The sequence below is a fragment of the Hypomesus nipponensis genome, chromosome 19, assembly GCF_054491055.1.
Source record: "Hypomesus nipponensis isolate SF chromosome 19, ASM5449105v1, whole genome shotgun sequence".
In the NCBI taxonomy this organism is placed as follows: Eukaryota; Metazoa; Chordata; class Actinopteri; order Osmeriformes; family Osmeridae; genus Hypomesus; species Hypomesus nipponensis.
The window spans coordinates 17,015,144-17,029,636 of NC_140379.1; the positions used below are offsets into that span (position 1 = coordinate 17,015,144).

At 53.1% G+C, this 14,493-nt stretch overlaps 1 protein-coding gene across 1 annotated transcript in view; it reads right to left on the bottom strand.

The window, feature by feature from the left end:
• The window catches only part of LOC146247275 (uncharacterized), a 96,060-nt gene that overhangs the window by 18,350 nt on the left and 63,217 nt on the right, over nucleotides 1-14,493 (bottom strand). The window contains exons 7-11 of the mRNA XM_084682853.1: nucleotides 6,809-6,886; nucleotides 5,739-5,822; nucleotides 3,554-3,700; nucleotides 1,659-1,742; nucleotides 648-818 (exon numbers count right to left, since the gene is read on the bottom strand). Of these exons, the coding sequence (XP_084538979.1) occupies nucleotides 648-818; nucleotides 1,659-1,742; nucleotides 3,554-3,700; nucleotides 5,739-5,822; nucleotides 6,809-6,886 (564 nt within the window). The remainder of the gene's footprint in view (nucleotides 1-647; nucleotides 819-1,658; nucleotides 1,743-3,553; nucleotides 3,701-5,738; nucleotides 5,823-6,808; nucleotides 6,887-14,493) is intronic.

Here is a 14,493-nt window from a genome sequence, read left to right on the forward strand (position 1 = left end):
CACGCGCAAAACACACGCGCGCGCGAAAAAGGGAAACACACACATTTACACACGGACGAAAACATACGGAGACACAAAAAATAAATAACTGCATTTCCCAGTGAATGGGAATAATACAGTGTTTCGTATCCACGCGTGTAGCGGGGGACAGCGTGGAAGGAAATGAATGAACGCAGCAGTCCTGTGGAGGCCAGACGGAGGCCCCGGACCGCAGAGTCCCCACGCCACACAAAGCTCTTAAGGTTACAAGACAATGACAGGAATTACAGCATGGCACCCTGCAGGGACCTAGGTTCTGGGGGAAGAAATGAAAAAAAAAAAAAACACAACCTTAATGGTGCACATACAAAGATCCTGGGGGTTGGAGGGGGCTGAGAGGGGAAATACGAATGCACTCTCCTGAGAAGCTCCGTTCGAGGGAGGCTACGAACCGAAACCACCCGCCCATAGGATAGAATCGGGGACATTAGCGGCGCGGTGGCATCGTTTGGGGATCGGAGAGCATGACGGCTTGATGAGGTGGAATGGAGACCTGAATACAAGAGCCTAGAGCAGGCCCGACCAGAGACTGCCGGCCTGTCCCTAGTGTCCACCTGAGTGTGGGTGAGATGGGGTTCACGCTGGGCGGACGTTGTGGACTCTCTCACCCTCCTCCGGGCCTCCTGCGCCCGCTCCTGGCTCTCCGTGAGCTGGGCCTGGGTGGCCGCGAGCTGCCCCTCCAGCTCCTCGCACCTCCGCTCTGCCAGGGCGCTCTCTGCGCCCGCTCGGCCCTGGCCGGCCCGCTGCAGAACACACACCTCCGCCGTCAGCCTCTCCAACTGGGGGGGGGACACACGCACGCACGCGCACACAGGCTGTGTTAGACAACGGTTGCAGCATTGGGGGGTGCAGCTCTCTCTGCTAGCTGGGACAGTGATGGTGTCACATGGTGAGACCTCTCTCCCACTGGAGGGGATCCGTCTCCGACAGGTTCGAGGGGCACTCCTAGCCCTCGCTCCCAACGCCACAGCAGCCCAGACCAGACACACACCCAGGCCTGTTCAACTGATCCGTACTCCTCGACTCCCCAGAGAGAAGGAGGAGAGAGGGAGGAGGAGAGGGAGAGCGGGGTAGGGGGGTGGGGGGAGCGGGAAAGAGAGAGAGAGAAAGAGAGAGCAGTATCTTCCTGAGAGGATCTGTCTACCCTGGTTCATTGAGAGAGGAGCACATGAAAAACAGATAGGCGCACAAAGAGGCGAGCATACACACACACACACACACACACACAGTTGAAAAGGAACTGGAGTATGCACACCCAGACAGAGAAACCCTGTTAGTTGTGATGAACTACACGATCTCCTGGTTGCACTAAACAGACATGGAGCCCTGGCTCCCGGTAGCAATGAATTTATGTTTAGACTTCATTAGCATTCATTAGTATACTAGATTAGAGCACAAACATACATCTATTAGATAAGAAGCATTGACAACAGAGATAAACTATGGTTTATGTGTGTGTGTGTCTCTGTTGTACTGGTGGATGGGTCGTATTATGAGAGAGAGTGTGTGTGTGTGTGTGTTTTGCAGAGATGGACCCCTGTGTTCTTGAGTGTGTGACGGAGGCCAGGGTGGATGCGAGGGGGGGGGGGGGGTGAAGCGGGCGGGGCCCATGGTCTCACCTCGGCTCCTTGCGCCCTCCTGCACGCCGCCAGGGCCTCATTCTCCCCCTCCACCTGCACCAGACGCCCCCTGACCTGGGCGAGCTGGGGGGGGGACAAAGACAGGCCGTGGTATCAGAGTCCGCACACACTGCCCCCGCTGGTGCGACAGGGCACTGCAGCCAGACCAACATCCAGCATCAGTCACCGACATATCACCTGGACACACCCAGCTATTCCTGTGTGGAGCCTGCATGTCTCCCTAAAAGCAGAGGTCTTCAACCCTGGTCCTCAGGGACCCCCTGTCCTGCACGGTTTAGATGTTTCCCTGCTCCAACACACCTGATTCAAATGAATGGGTCGTTATTTCGTTAAGCTGAGGCCTGTTAACGAGCCATTCATTTGAATCAGGTGTGTTGGAGCAGGGAAACATCTCAAACATGCATGACAGGGGGTCCCTGAGGACCAGGGTTGAAGACCTCTGCCTTAGAGGCTCCATTGTCTAAACCCTCTCTGACCTGTTTGATCCAGCGTGCGGCTCTTTCCCAGAACCCATAAAGACCTATTCTCCTGTGCAGCACACAAAACCTTGTGTCGTGGGACGATCAAGGATATAATCCAGACACTTCATACATAAGTCCATATGGATTCTAAAGAGAAACGAATAATGCCATACACGCTATGTCTGAGAACCAAGAACGCGCAGAACAACAGCCAAAGGGGAGATGGGAGTTCAAAGACAGGCAACGACGAGAGAGAGAGAGAGAGAGAGAGAGAGAGAGAGAGAGAGAGAGAGAGAGAGACAAAGAGAGATTGAGAGAGACAAAGAGAGATTGAGAGAGTGTGTCTGTGTGTGTAAGAAACAAAGTGAGAGACAAAGAGAGAAATACATGGGGAGAAAGGGTGGGGAAAAAAGAGAGATGGAGAGAGAGAGAGAGAGAGAGAGAGAGAGAAAGAGAGGGAGAGAGACAAAGGGAAAGAGAGAAGGACAGAGAGAGAGGAGGGGGGGACAGTGGTGCGAGTCACACTGCACAGAGACAGTACCGACAGGAAGAGTGACTGAGATCACAATCACAATGAGCTTGGTGGAGCAGCTCGCTGCTGTGGATCCCCCCAGCTTACGGGGAAGAATCTGCCCACAGGCATAGCGACAGGTGACACGAGTACTGACAACCGGCAGTCTCGATCTGATTGGTCAGTAGTTCCTCCCTCGGCAGCAGCAGTGGGAACATTCTGGAGTGATTTTCATTCTAATAACCATCATCACTGGTCTGCAGTTACTCTGCCTGGCTCACTGACACATCTATCTGTCCTTCTGACTGTCTGAAAGCATTGTGCGTGTGTGTGCGTGTGTGTGAGAGTATGTGTTTGTGTAGATATGTGTGCGGTTGCCTGTGTGTGTGCGTGAACACTGGTCTTTCTGTCTGACTGGCTGTCTTTTCTGATCAACTAAACTTCCACTGAACTCCATGGTCAAATGAGCCCAGGTTAGCTCTGTTTCACATAGAGTACAGTAGCTAACATAAACACTGCCCTGCACTGTCAGACACAAGGTGCCCATGAAAGTTCTGAAAACACATCAAATCAATAGGAAATCCTGGTTACTATAAAATATACTATAGCACAGGGTGAATAGTATTAGTACTAAGCTTTAGGACAACCACATAGGAATTCATATGAATGTAAATGAATGGAAGCCAAATGAACATGATGGCACATCGTGATGGCACTTTATTCAACAAACGTGTATTTACAGCTAAATCATTGTTTCCCCTGGTCTTCCCTGGTCCTTGTTTTCCAAGCAGACATGCTGGAGACACATGCCGAAACTAAGCATCCTGTCTGATCCAGGGCTCGCTAGCAGGGAAAGGGGCCCGAGGCCTGAGAAAGCCTGGGCCTCGCCGTGATCTCCATACCTGAGAGCCGAGCTCCTCAGCCTGCTGGGCGTGCGTCTGCAGGTCCCTCTGAAGCTGGCCCGCCCGCCCGCGTCCTCGCTGGAGCTCCAGCTGGCTCTCCTGCAGCTCCGTCTGCAGCTGAGAGATCCTCCGCTCGTGGACGTCCAGCTAGCCGAGCAACAAAAGAAGGCAGGGCAGCAGAGGAGGAGAAAATCAATCCCATACAAAGAGGCTCTGCTCTCCCTTCAGCCTGCCCCGGCTGTCTGTCAGCCCGAGGCTGGGACGCCCCTGGGCACTACCCCAAGAGGAGAACCCACAGACCCCCGGACCCGGTCCAGCCGTGCTTCTGACCAAGTAGAAAGCACCAGGATGAATTGTCGCATGACAAATCAGTCCAACGAAACACCAGTATCCTATGGAAATAGTTGCCATTTGTGCATTATTTCGACATGATACAACAAACAGAGCCTGTTTTTGACCTTCTGCACAATAGTTGAGTCAATAGTGGTTCAATAAACTGTTGAATTTTGACCACGCCAATATCGGAATAGTTTAATTACTAACGACGACTTTGATTTCAGTGATTTAATCTGGTATTGCATCAACAAAATTCAGAGGAACATTTTCAAAGCTTGATAAAAACCCAAATCTAGAAATAAATGCTGAAATGTAAAAAAAAAAAGTGCTTTAACAATTGGAGTGTTTCAAAAACCAAGTGTTTCTTTGTCATGGAGGAATGACACGAATGACGTATACTAAACAACATGAAAACTAAAACACATGCCAAATGACCGTTTCAGATTGCTTTCAAGCTATACTATGCATTTCTCATAAACATTGAACCAAAGGAACTGTGGAACGGTGAGTGCTGCTATTAGACAGTCTGCCGTCTCTGGCTGTCTGGCCAGAGGATCTGCCCACCACACTAACAATAATAAACACCCTCTAATTAGCACAACACCGTCACCTGTTAAATCATAAGAGAGAGAGAGAGAGAGAGAGAGGGGGGGAGGAGAGAGCAGAAGGAGAGGAATAGAGAGGACAGAAAGAGAGAGAGAGGACAGACCCCGGGTCCCGGTCCTGTTGGACAGCGCCCGCTGAATCTCTGATGCTGAAGCGCCGTCGCAGGAGGAAAGACACACAGACAAGATGGAGGCCCAGACAGCTGTTCAGACCCACCATTAATCACACATCTGCATACGGGCCGGCCAAAAATCTCCAAATCCACCGAGACCATTCCGCTTGCCATCTCTGTCCTTCTGTCCTTCTTCAAAAGCCTTTCAGCCGCCTGCACATCCAGAGTTCCTCTCAGAAGAGCAAGTGGAGTCTGCCCTGATAATTCCTCCATGAGAGGAGAAGATGAAGCGGGGATATGTGTCTCACAATGCCCCCCAAAAAAGCCTGGCTCTTGCTGGGGCTCTCTCTTTCTGTGTGCGATCCACACCGATAACCCTGGTCTTGCTTTCTTTGCCTCACAATCGCTCCCTCTCTCTCTCTATTCTCCCCTCCTAAACTGATCAATACTTCATTTAAATCATGACATTAGCACACTACAACTGGAAAGAAACTACAGAGGCGGCATGCCGAATGTGTTTCGTAGGTTAAGCGGCGCGGATGACAGATGCGTCGTTTGGTTTTTGAACGATTTATTTTTCCTTTTTTGGGGGGGGAAACATGACGCTAAAAACAAAGACGGCAAATGTATGCGAGTGGCGGGCAGGAAGAGCCGGTGTTTTGGTTAGCAGCCCCAGAGCCTCTCGCTGATCAATAGCCCATTTAAATGCCGCCCTGAGAAGCGCTATCACAATACCTCTTCTCATCAGAGCCACGGCAAACACGGCAGCCCAATTATCATCGCCAACGACCAACGCCGAGGAGACGCAAGTCCGACGCTGATGCAGGCATATTTCATATTTATTCAGCGTTTTTTTTTGTTCCCCCTTCCTTTTTACATAGCACCTGAGTGGATAATTGCGTAATATATATGCACTCTCACGCATTTATCTATTCACATCATTCACAATGAGCACAATCAATAGCGTCCCTCTCCACCTCCCCCTCCAACGCATACGCGTGGGACCACCATATCATAAGCTGCTCACAAACCCCAAACCGTCCCAGTTCATCTCCTCCTGCTCGTTGGCATGGCCGCCGGCGCTGAGAGACGGGCTAATCTTCCCGTTGGTCGCTAATCCCGGATATTTACCTGAGCACTCTGGGAGTCGCGGGCCTGGTGAGAGAGCAGGACATCTCGCCGGAGCTTCTGGATGGTGGCGTCCCGATGCGCCAGCTGGGGGGGGGTGCGGGGGTGCGGAGGGTCAGGGTTCGGCGCACAGAGCAGACCAACGTTGGGGGGAGAAGGATGGGAGAGGAGAGAGGGCCAGAGCATGAACCCAACAGCAGGCGGGAGAGAGAGAGAGAGAGAGAGAGAGAGAGAGAGAGAGAGAGAGAGAGAGAGAGAGAGAGAGAGAGAGAGAGAGAGAGAGAGAGAGAGAGAGAGAGAGAGGCAAAGCCGATCACTCAGGGAACGTGCACTTACATATAGCCCGGCGCCAATGTCAACCATTGAGCAATTAGGCAGACAAGACTAAAGTTATTGATCGGAGGTTGTGGCTCTTTCTTCCCCGGGCTAACTAGGGCTGCCTGAGGTAGCGAGCTACTGCAGACCCAGAGAGGAGGGGAGGGAGACATGGGGGTGGAGGGAAGGGGGTGGGTGATGGGGACGGGGGTGGAGGGAGTGGTGGTGGTGTTGGGGGGGCCGAGGGGCGGGGCGGGGATGACAGGCAGGGCAGGGCCTCCACAGGCCTCCAGCCCCTGTGTCAACTGGTCATTTCGAGCCTGCTATTGATCCGCCACAGCCAAATGAGCCTGGAGGACGCGGCGTCAGACGGCAGCACACCCCAATCGGAGGGAGAGTCCGGCGCATACGGAACGCACAATCAGAAGGCACAGGATGACCCGCTCACCGCTAATGGGACTGATCATTTCTCCACATCTGGCTGTTTTACCTTCCATCTCGGGCTTTTTGGACAGCATTATTACAATGGCAGGAGTGGAGCACCCGCGTTGCATTTGAGCGACTAAGCGGATGAGGAGAAGTTCATGCATTATTCAGATTACCTCGAAGGTTGGCCTTTACACTAGGTGTGTGTTTGGAGGTGTGTGTGTGTGTGTGCGTGTGCAGTTCTAGGTGTGTGTTTGGAGGTGTGTGTATGTGCATAGGGCTGTGTGCATGCTAGGCCAGTCTCTGAACACAGTGCAGGAGGCTGTGGGTACCTCAGTCTTGAGCAGATCCCTGCTTTTCTCTGCCGTGGGACCGGGGCCTGGACTGGACTCCTGCAGGTCAGCACTCCTCTGAAACATGACACAGGGTGATGGGGACCGAAGGGGGAGACACAGTGTGAGCTGGTGAGATGGTTAGTCATGGCCACGCTCCCACACAGGGGACCAGAACACAGTCTACAGGTGACGTCACTGAAGACAGGACTGCCATGGAACAGGAAACACATACATCCGGCACGGACGTACGTACAAACATACGCACATACAGACATGCGGAGGTTTGAATCTTGAGGGGATTCATACAGTACGGAGAAGACCACTAAAACCTGGGCTGTAATCCTAAAGAATCTTTATGCTGACCAGGTTTCCCCTTTGCGTTAGCATCTGTGGAGTCCGGTTAGCTAATGCTGCGGCCCTTTCACCCAGCTCACCCCCCCACCCGCCACCTCCACATGGTCAATTATCTCCCCCCCCCTCCAACTGCCAAGGACGTTCTCCCAGTGCACCATCAGGAGCCGGAGCCTTGAGGAAAGCGTTCCATTAGGGAGGTGAGGAAAGCACATTAGCAGCGCCGCCATCTTGGTGGGATGAGGTCAATCTGCGCCCTGCACGGTGGCTTGTGCGCAACTACGTGCATCTTCAGACGGCCCGGGGGACGGACGCACACGGGGAGGCAGAAAGCGCCGGGGCGCACGGAGCGGAACGCCCCGGCCCCGGCCGCGTGGAAATGCGGCGAGCGGGGGGAACGAGCACGGCGAGAGGCCGGCTCGCTCTTTGTCTCTCTGCAGTGGTTGCGCGCTCTGTTACGCAGACCGTCCTTTCGGTGTGTTTGAAAATCAATTCGGCCCTTTCAAGAGGCAGAGACATGAGAATGAACGGCCAGATAAAATAACTGCGTCAGGGAGGTGATTGCTCATTCCTCGCAGCTTCAAACAGCACCGGCTTCAGAAGGACACCTTTAATATTCCCTTTTTTTTCTCTTCTCCTTCTCCCTTTTCTCCCCGCGTCACTCGAGGCTAAATCCCTAGCAACCACCATAGCAACACACTCTGACTTCGACGTGAAACGCATGGCAAGTTCCCTCCTGCCACCAGGCTGGGAAGGAGGGGGGGGAGGGGAGGGAGGGTTGGGGGGGGGGCGAACGAGAAGAAAGAGGGAGAGGGAGAGAGAGAGAGAGACGGACACGCCTCAGAGGGCGAAATGAAAGCTGAGGTGAGAAGGAGCCACACAGAATCGAGGCTGAGTGCTCGTATCAACAATCGCGCAGCCATGTCTGTTCGCTATAAGACACACCGTGTGGGCTGATAAACACATGCTCCAGAGACAACATGGGAGTGATGCATGCAGAAACCGGCAAGGAGATGGAAGGATTCAGCCAACAGATACACGGCTCGAATATGTTCTAGAAGACTCTATGCATATGAGTCATGTAGGTAGTCGAAGGGGGAGGGCCATGTTTGCATATGTGAGTGCGCACGTGTGTGCATGTGAGCCAGCAGGGTCAAGTCCGTGAGAGGTCCAGAGTGGTGTGCGTGTGTGGGGGGTGGGGGTTTAGCAGGTGGGGTGCCCATCCGCTCCCCTTATACACCCCACCCTTTCACTGCGGTTTCCTGTCCCAGGGTAATGACCTCGGGGTGAGCCTCTAGCATCGGAAACTCCGGGTCTGTCCACATCTGCTTTCCTGGTCTTGGAGATTCTTGCTCTCAGAAGCTGATGAGTTCAGTCAAACTTCATTAAGTTTATAGCCCCAGCCGGCAGGTCCCTGGTGGCACCCTACACAGTCTGGGAGACGGCCTGGCAGAGAGTGATGGGCCTGGGCTGGGAGACGGCCTTTACTGCCTCCACTCACAGGTGGAGGGAGATAACTGCCTCCCAACCCCCCCCCCCCCCTCACACACACACAACCCCTCAGTCACCATCTCTCCACCACCCCTCCCTCCCCCCACCACCTGTCTATTCTCCCTCTCATAACTTCTACCTCGACTTTCCCCCTGCGCTCTGTCTCTCTCCCTCTCCCTCTCCCTCTGTCTCTCTCTCTCTCTCTGTCTCTCTCTCTCTCTCTCTCCCTGCCTCCCTCCCTCTCTCTCTCTCTCTCTCTCTCTCTTCCTCTCTCTCTCTCTCTCTCTCTCTTCCTCTCTCTCTCTCTCTCTCTCTCTCTGTCTCTCTCTCTCTCTCTCTCTCTCTCTTTCTCCATCGCTTGTCCCCCAGGGGCCGTTGTGTGTGAGGCTGATTCCACAGCCTGCTCATCATTCTCCATGTGGTCAGCCATACGTTCAGCAGGAAACATGCAGCAGCTGTCATGTTCGCTTCGACACACAGACCGACCGACCGACAGACAGGTTTCTCACCAACAGCCAGAGACAGACAGACAGACAAGCAAACAGACAGACAGGCTTCACGCCAACAGCCACAGACAGACAGACAGACAGACAGACAGACAGACAGACAGACAGACAGACAGACAGACAGACAGACAGACAGACAGACAGACAGCAGACCGACAGACAGACAGACAGACAGACAGACAGACAGACAGACAGACAGACAGACAGACAGCAGACAGACAGACAGACAGACAGACAGCAGACCGACTGACTCCACGGTGTATGGCCGTGAGAGGGAGTCCAGCCGCTCCCCCCCCACTGACCGGCAGTTGAACTGCATCAGTCCCCCTAAACGGCCGGGTTGGGTTTAACAGCGTGCCATATCAGTCCCCGCAGCTCCTGGGAGGGGGGGGGGGGGGTCTGAGGACGACTGAGGAGGAAGACGCCGTCGCTCTGAGGCAGTCCCAGCACAAGGACCACAGGCATCCCTTCACCCGCCCCCCCCCCCCCCCCCCCCCGGCTGAGAGGAAGCTAAACCCGAGCCCAACCACCATCCACAGTATTTATAGGCAGTCAGGGCACACACACTCTTGCTTAGGTGCTCTGAGTAGCTATTAAACAAGTGTGGGGGTGACCTCTGGTTTAAAGCCTCCCCCGGTCTGACAGCCAAGGCTTCACAGGCCGACCATAAATGGATTTCTGCAAGTTTCATTCAGGAAAATCTAAAGGGGAGTGGAGCCAGCAGGGTAATTCAGAGGCAGGGCGGCGTGAGAGAGGGAGCAGTGTTTCTATCACACGGTGGGCCGCCTGGCTGCCTCTCTACAAAGTCTCTCTGTGGAGGAATGGAGTACCGGAGCACAGGACCAAGCAGGAACAAGCCGCAGCCAAATAGGAGAGGAATGGGGTTTCGGTGAAAGGGTTTCACCGCGCTCTGTTGTGAGTTGAAGGAAAACTGAAACCACAGGTGTGTGTGTGTGTGTGTGTTTTGTTTAGACCCAGCCCCGTGCAAGCTGTCCAGTGCTCAGCTCAGCCACACACAGCCGTTTTCTGAGGATGGCTGGCCTTCTGTTCGTTTGGACGCCGCACACACAATGACCGTACGTCTCACGGATTTCAAAACAAAACAAAAAAAGCTGCGAAAAAATGAGTTGAAAAATGTAAAAGAATACTTTGCCCCGACCCTTTAACCTCTGAAGTGTCAGGAGTCGGTCTCAGAGGAGTGGATGGGGGTGTGTGAGTGTGTTTGTGTTTGGGGTGGGGGGGGGGGGGTGGGTCTGAAAAGAAAGCTCTGGATCAGCTAGATTGCATGCAATGTTAAGTGCAATTAAAGAAGGCCACATAGGAGGATAATGCTGACAGGATTATTCTCAGCAACAATGCTGCCCCCACTGCCAATTATCCAGCAGCAGGACCCTGTGCCCCGCCCCGCTCCGCTCCCCTCCGCTCTGCTGGGACCACACACACACACACACAGTACACGCACACACAGTTCACGCTCAATCTAAACACAAACATACAAACAAAATATAGCCAAGCACACAGCATTTTAGACCAATTGTTTCCTGGGTGATTTAGCACCAGGAGATGGGAGAACGTATCCTGTCTCTGGGGTGGGTCTGGAGAAGGCCTCCTCTCCTCTCCCAGGCCCTCTCCACTGCCCCCTGTTCTCCCCCCTCAAAAAAGCTATGTTCATTTTGAGCTGCATTTCATTAGGAGGGATAGATCATCAGCGCCGAAAACTGCACATCCCTTCAGACTGCACGTCCCTTCAGACTGCACGTCCCTTCAGACTGCACGTCCCTTCAGACTGCACGTCCCTTCAGACTGCACGTCCCTTCAGACTATTCTAATAACAGGGCATTTGTTTGCCTTTAATCACGTTTAGGAATGCACTGAATCCAGGATTCTGTTTCAGCCGAACCTTTTTTCCCCCCGAACCCTACACTTGCACTACGTGTGCTATGCTGGTCGGATTGATTGGATCTTGATAGGGTAAACATAGGCATATGGTAATTGTCAAAATAGTTTTCCCCAATTGTCCTGGTATAATGTTGCCTATTATTTTATTTTTTACAGTAGAAAAACATAAAATACACTGCTGTAGACGTTGTTTACTTCATTAATGTGTTTACTGTGTTAATGGATGGGAGTAGGATTCGGTATTCGCTTTTGGATATGGCCGAATCTTAACCAGTGGTATCGGAACCCCAAAAATTGGGATTTGGTGCATCCCTAATCGCGTTGAACTATTTCGAGGCCAGACACATCATGTTTGAGTCACGCAGACAGAGGGATGATATCAACTGCCTGTCATGGCCGCCTCCTGACTTCCTGCCATTTGTCACGGCAACGCGGAGCATCGGGGTCTGGGTCAGAGAGGCAGAGGGCCTGGGGCAGGGGTGGGGGTCATCCTAAAGAGAACCAGAGGGAGCTCCAGGTATCATTTTACCTCAAAGAGCTGCACGCTGAACTGGCTGAACTGGAGCCACCGGGATAATGTGGGCCTGCCTTGTCTAGCTCTAGGATGGGTCCTCTCTGCCTTGTCTAGCTCTAGGATGGGTCCTCTCTGCCTTGTCTAGCTCTAGGATGGGTCCTCTCTGCCTTGTCTAGCTCAAGGATGGGTCCTCTCTGCCTTGTCTAGCTCTAGGATGGGTCCTCTCTGCCTTGTCTAGCTCTAGGATGGGTCCTCTCTGCCTTGTCTAGCTCTAGGATGGGTCCTCTCTGCCTTGTCTAGCTCTAGGATGGGTCCTCTCTGTCTTGTCTAGCTCTAGGATGGGTCCTCTCTGCCTTGTCTAGCTCTAGGATGGGTCCTCTCTGCCTTGTCTAGCTCTAGGATGGGTCCTCTCTGCCTTGTCTAGCTCTAGGATGGGTCCTCTCTGCCTTGTCTAGCTCCAGGATGGGTCCTCTCTGCCTTGTCTAGCTCCAGGATGGGTCCTCTCTGCCTTGTCTAGCTCTAGGATGGGTCCTCTCTGCCTTGTCTAGCTCCAGGATGGGTCCTCTCTGCCTTGTCTAGCTCTAGGATGGGTCCTCTCTGTCTTGTCTAGCTCTAGGATGGGTCCTCTCTGCCTTGTCTAGCTCTAGGATGGGTCCTCTCTGCCTTGAGGAGAGGATGTCTGGTCATCGCAGAGCCAGTTGAAGGCATGCTAGCACGCTGACTCAACAACACCAATGTTTTCTAGTGACTCATGAAGCTGTGCATGCGCTGTGTAATGGATACGAGCGTTATGGAGTAAGCAGCATCCTTGTGTAGCGTCTAATCCAGGCATCCACAGCCTCTGGAAGATGGTTCAGTTCACCTCTGGTTTTTGCTCTATGCGACTTTCTGTATGAGACATATAGTTATAGAAATATATATACTGTATATATTTGTATATATATGAGTGACAGTAAACAAGGGTTTGCTGAACAAGGGATATGCAGGCCAACGAAAACACTCATTTCACAATCACTGTATTACATTTGAAGAACCTCATCAGATTTTCTTTCCTGCTTAAAGAGAAAAAAAAAAAAAAAAAACTCATTCCTTATCAGCGGCTGCGATCACTTGAATGGAATCAATCAATCGCGTTCCGCTCGGCTCTGCTCCCTGCTTTGCTCCTCGTTTCCAAATCCAATCTCTCGCGTGTCATCTCAGCGCACATTTATAAGGGGCCCGGCCCCTTGATTATCTCCCTCCCTCTCTGGGCGCTCCCCTCCGCTGCGCGCTCCAATGTATTAAATTAAATGAGGTGTCTGTCCAGGTCACCCCCCCCCCCTTCTCCCCCTTCCCTCCCCCTTCCCCCATACTGATCATCAGGGGAGAGGGCCCCTCCTCCCAGACGGTCCTGTGCTGCCCAGCCTGCATATATTAGCATTCATCAGGACCCCCAGAGGGATGGAGAAGGGTGGAGAAGACAGAGGGATGGCACAGAGAGAGAGAGAGAGAGAGAGAGAGAGAGAGAGAGAGAGAGAGAGAGAGAGAGAGAGAGAGAGAGAGAGAGAGAGAGAGAGAGAGAGAGAGAGAGAGAGAGAGAGAGAGAGAGAGAGAGAGAGAGAGAGAGAGAGAGAGAGAGAGAGAGAGAGAGAGAGAGAGAGAGAGAGAGAGAGAGAGAGAGAGAGAGAGAGAGAGAGAGAGAGAGAGAGAGAAAAAGGCGAACGGGAGAGCGTGGAGAGGTGGGGGGGGGGGTAACTGGGGGGAAGGAAAAGAGAGCAAGACAGAGACAGCTCACCTGTCACCTCACACGCGAACAAAAGGTTACCCCCCCCCCCCCTCCTCCTCCTCGCCAACCGGCCCCCCCTCCCTGCGGGCGCCTGGCCCCCCCTGTGCGGCGAGGTCCCAGCCCCGCCAGTCCCACTGGCTTATCTGCCTCCCACAGGCCTGACAAATGCTTTAAAGAGGGAAACATCGGCGGCTCGGGCCTCGCCGGCAGATAAATCATAGATGAGCTGGTGAGAGCACTGTTAACATCCTCCCGCCATTCAAGCTCACAAATACTGCAGGGTGCTAACTTCTGTGTTGTTCATCAAATATTGATGCGTACATAATGATCCGAGGGCAGCATGCAGATGGCGGTGTCTTGGTGGGGGCCTGGAGAGATGTGGGTGGGAGCTAATAACAGGTGGATCCATCAACAGCAATGTTCAAGTGGGAAAAACGACGATGCACCTTACTGAAGACACGACAATGTGATCGTGGGGTGTTCTGGATCAGGCTGCAGTGGGCTGTGTGGTGTGTGTGTTGAGTGTAAGTGTGTGTGGGATGCGTCAGAGCAACATTGCTGATGCGCGTATATGAGGCAGTATAGCGTTGTACAGTGTGCGTGCGTGTGTGTGTGTGTGTTGAGTGTAAGTGTCTGGGACACATCAGAACAACATGCTGACGTGAGCTGTATGGCCGTCCTGTCGTCCTGTTCCCTCCTCTGCTGCCTACTGATCTACAGTGATCGCTGAGCCAATTACTGGAAAAGTCATCGCATCACTTCCTCCTTGCGCCTTCCAACTTTAATTGCTTAATGCGTCCTTTACTGCCCAACTACACAAGGTCCCTCCCTCCCTCCCCCCTCCCCCCTCCCTCCCTCTCCTCGCCTTCTCCGGCACTTCATTTGCTGCTGAGTTGCCCTGGTCATTAAAGCTGAACTTAAGACATAAACCTCTAGATCATACCCACCTCTAGACTGTACTACCGTGGTGCGCAGGGCCTAAAATAGCCCTGACAGTATGGGCGTATGGGTGTGGAGGAGGAGGAGGCGAGCCGGTTGTTTGTTTGTACCCTGTGTGAGGGCATTAGCGTGGAGGCTTGTGTGCTCGGGCGCGGGACTGTTTGATATGCCTACGTTATCCTTTCCGACGTGCCAAAAAAAGAGGGCACCGCTGTTT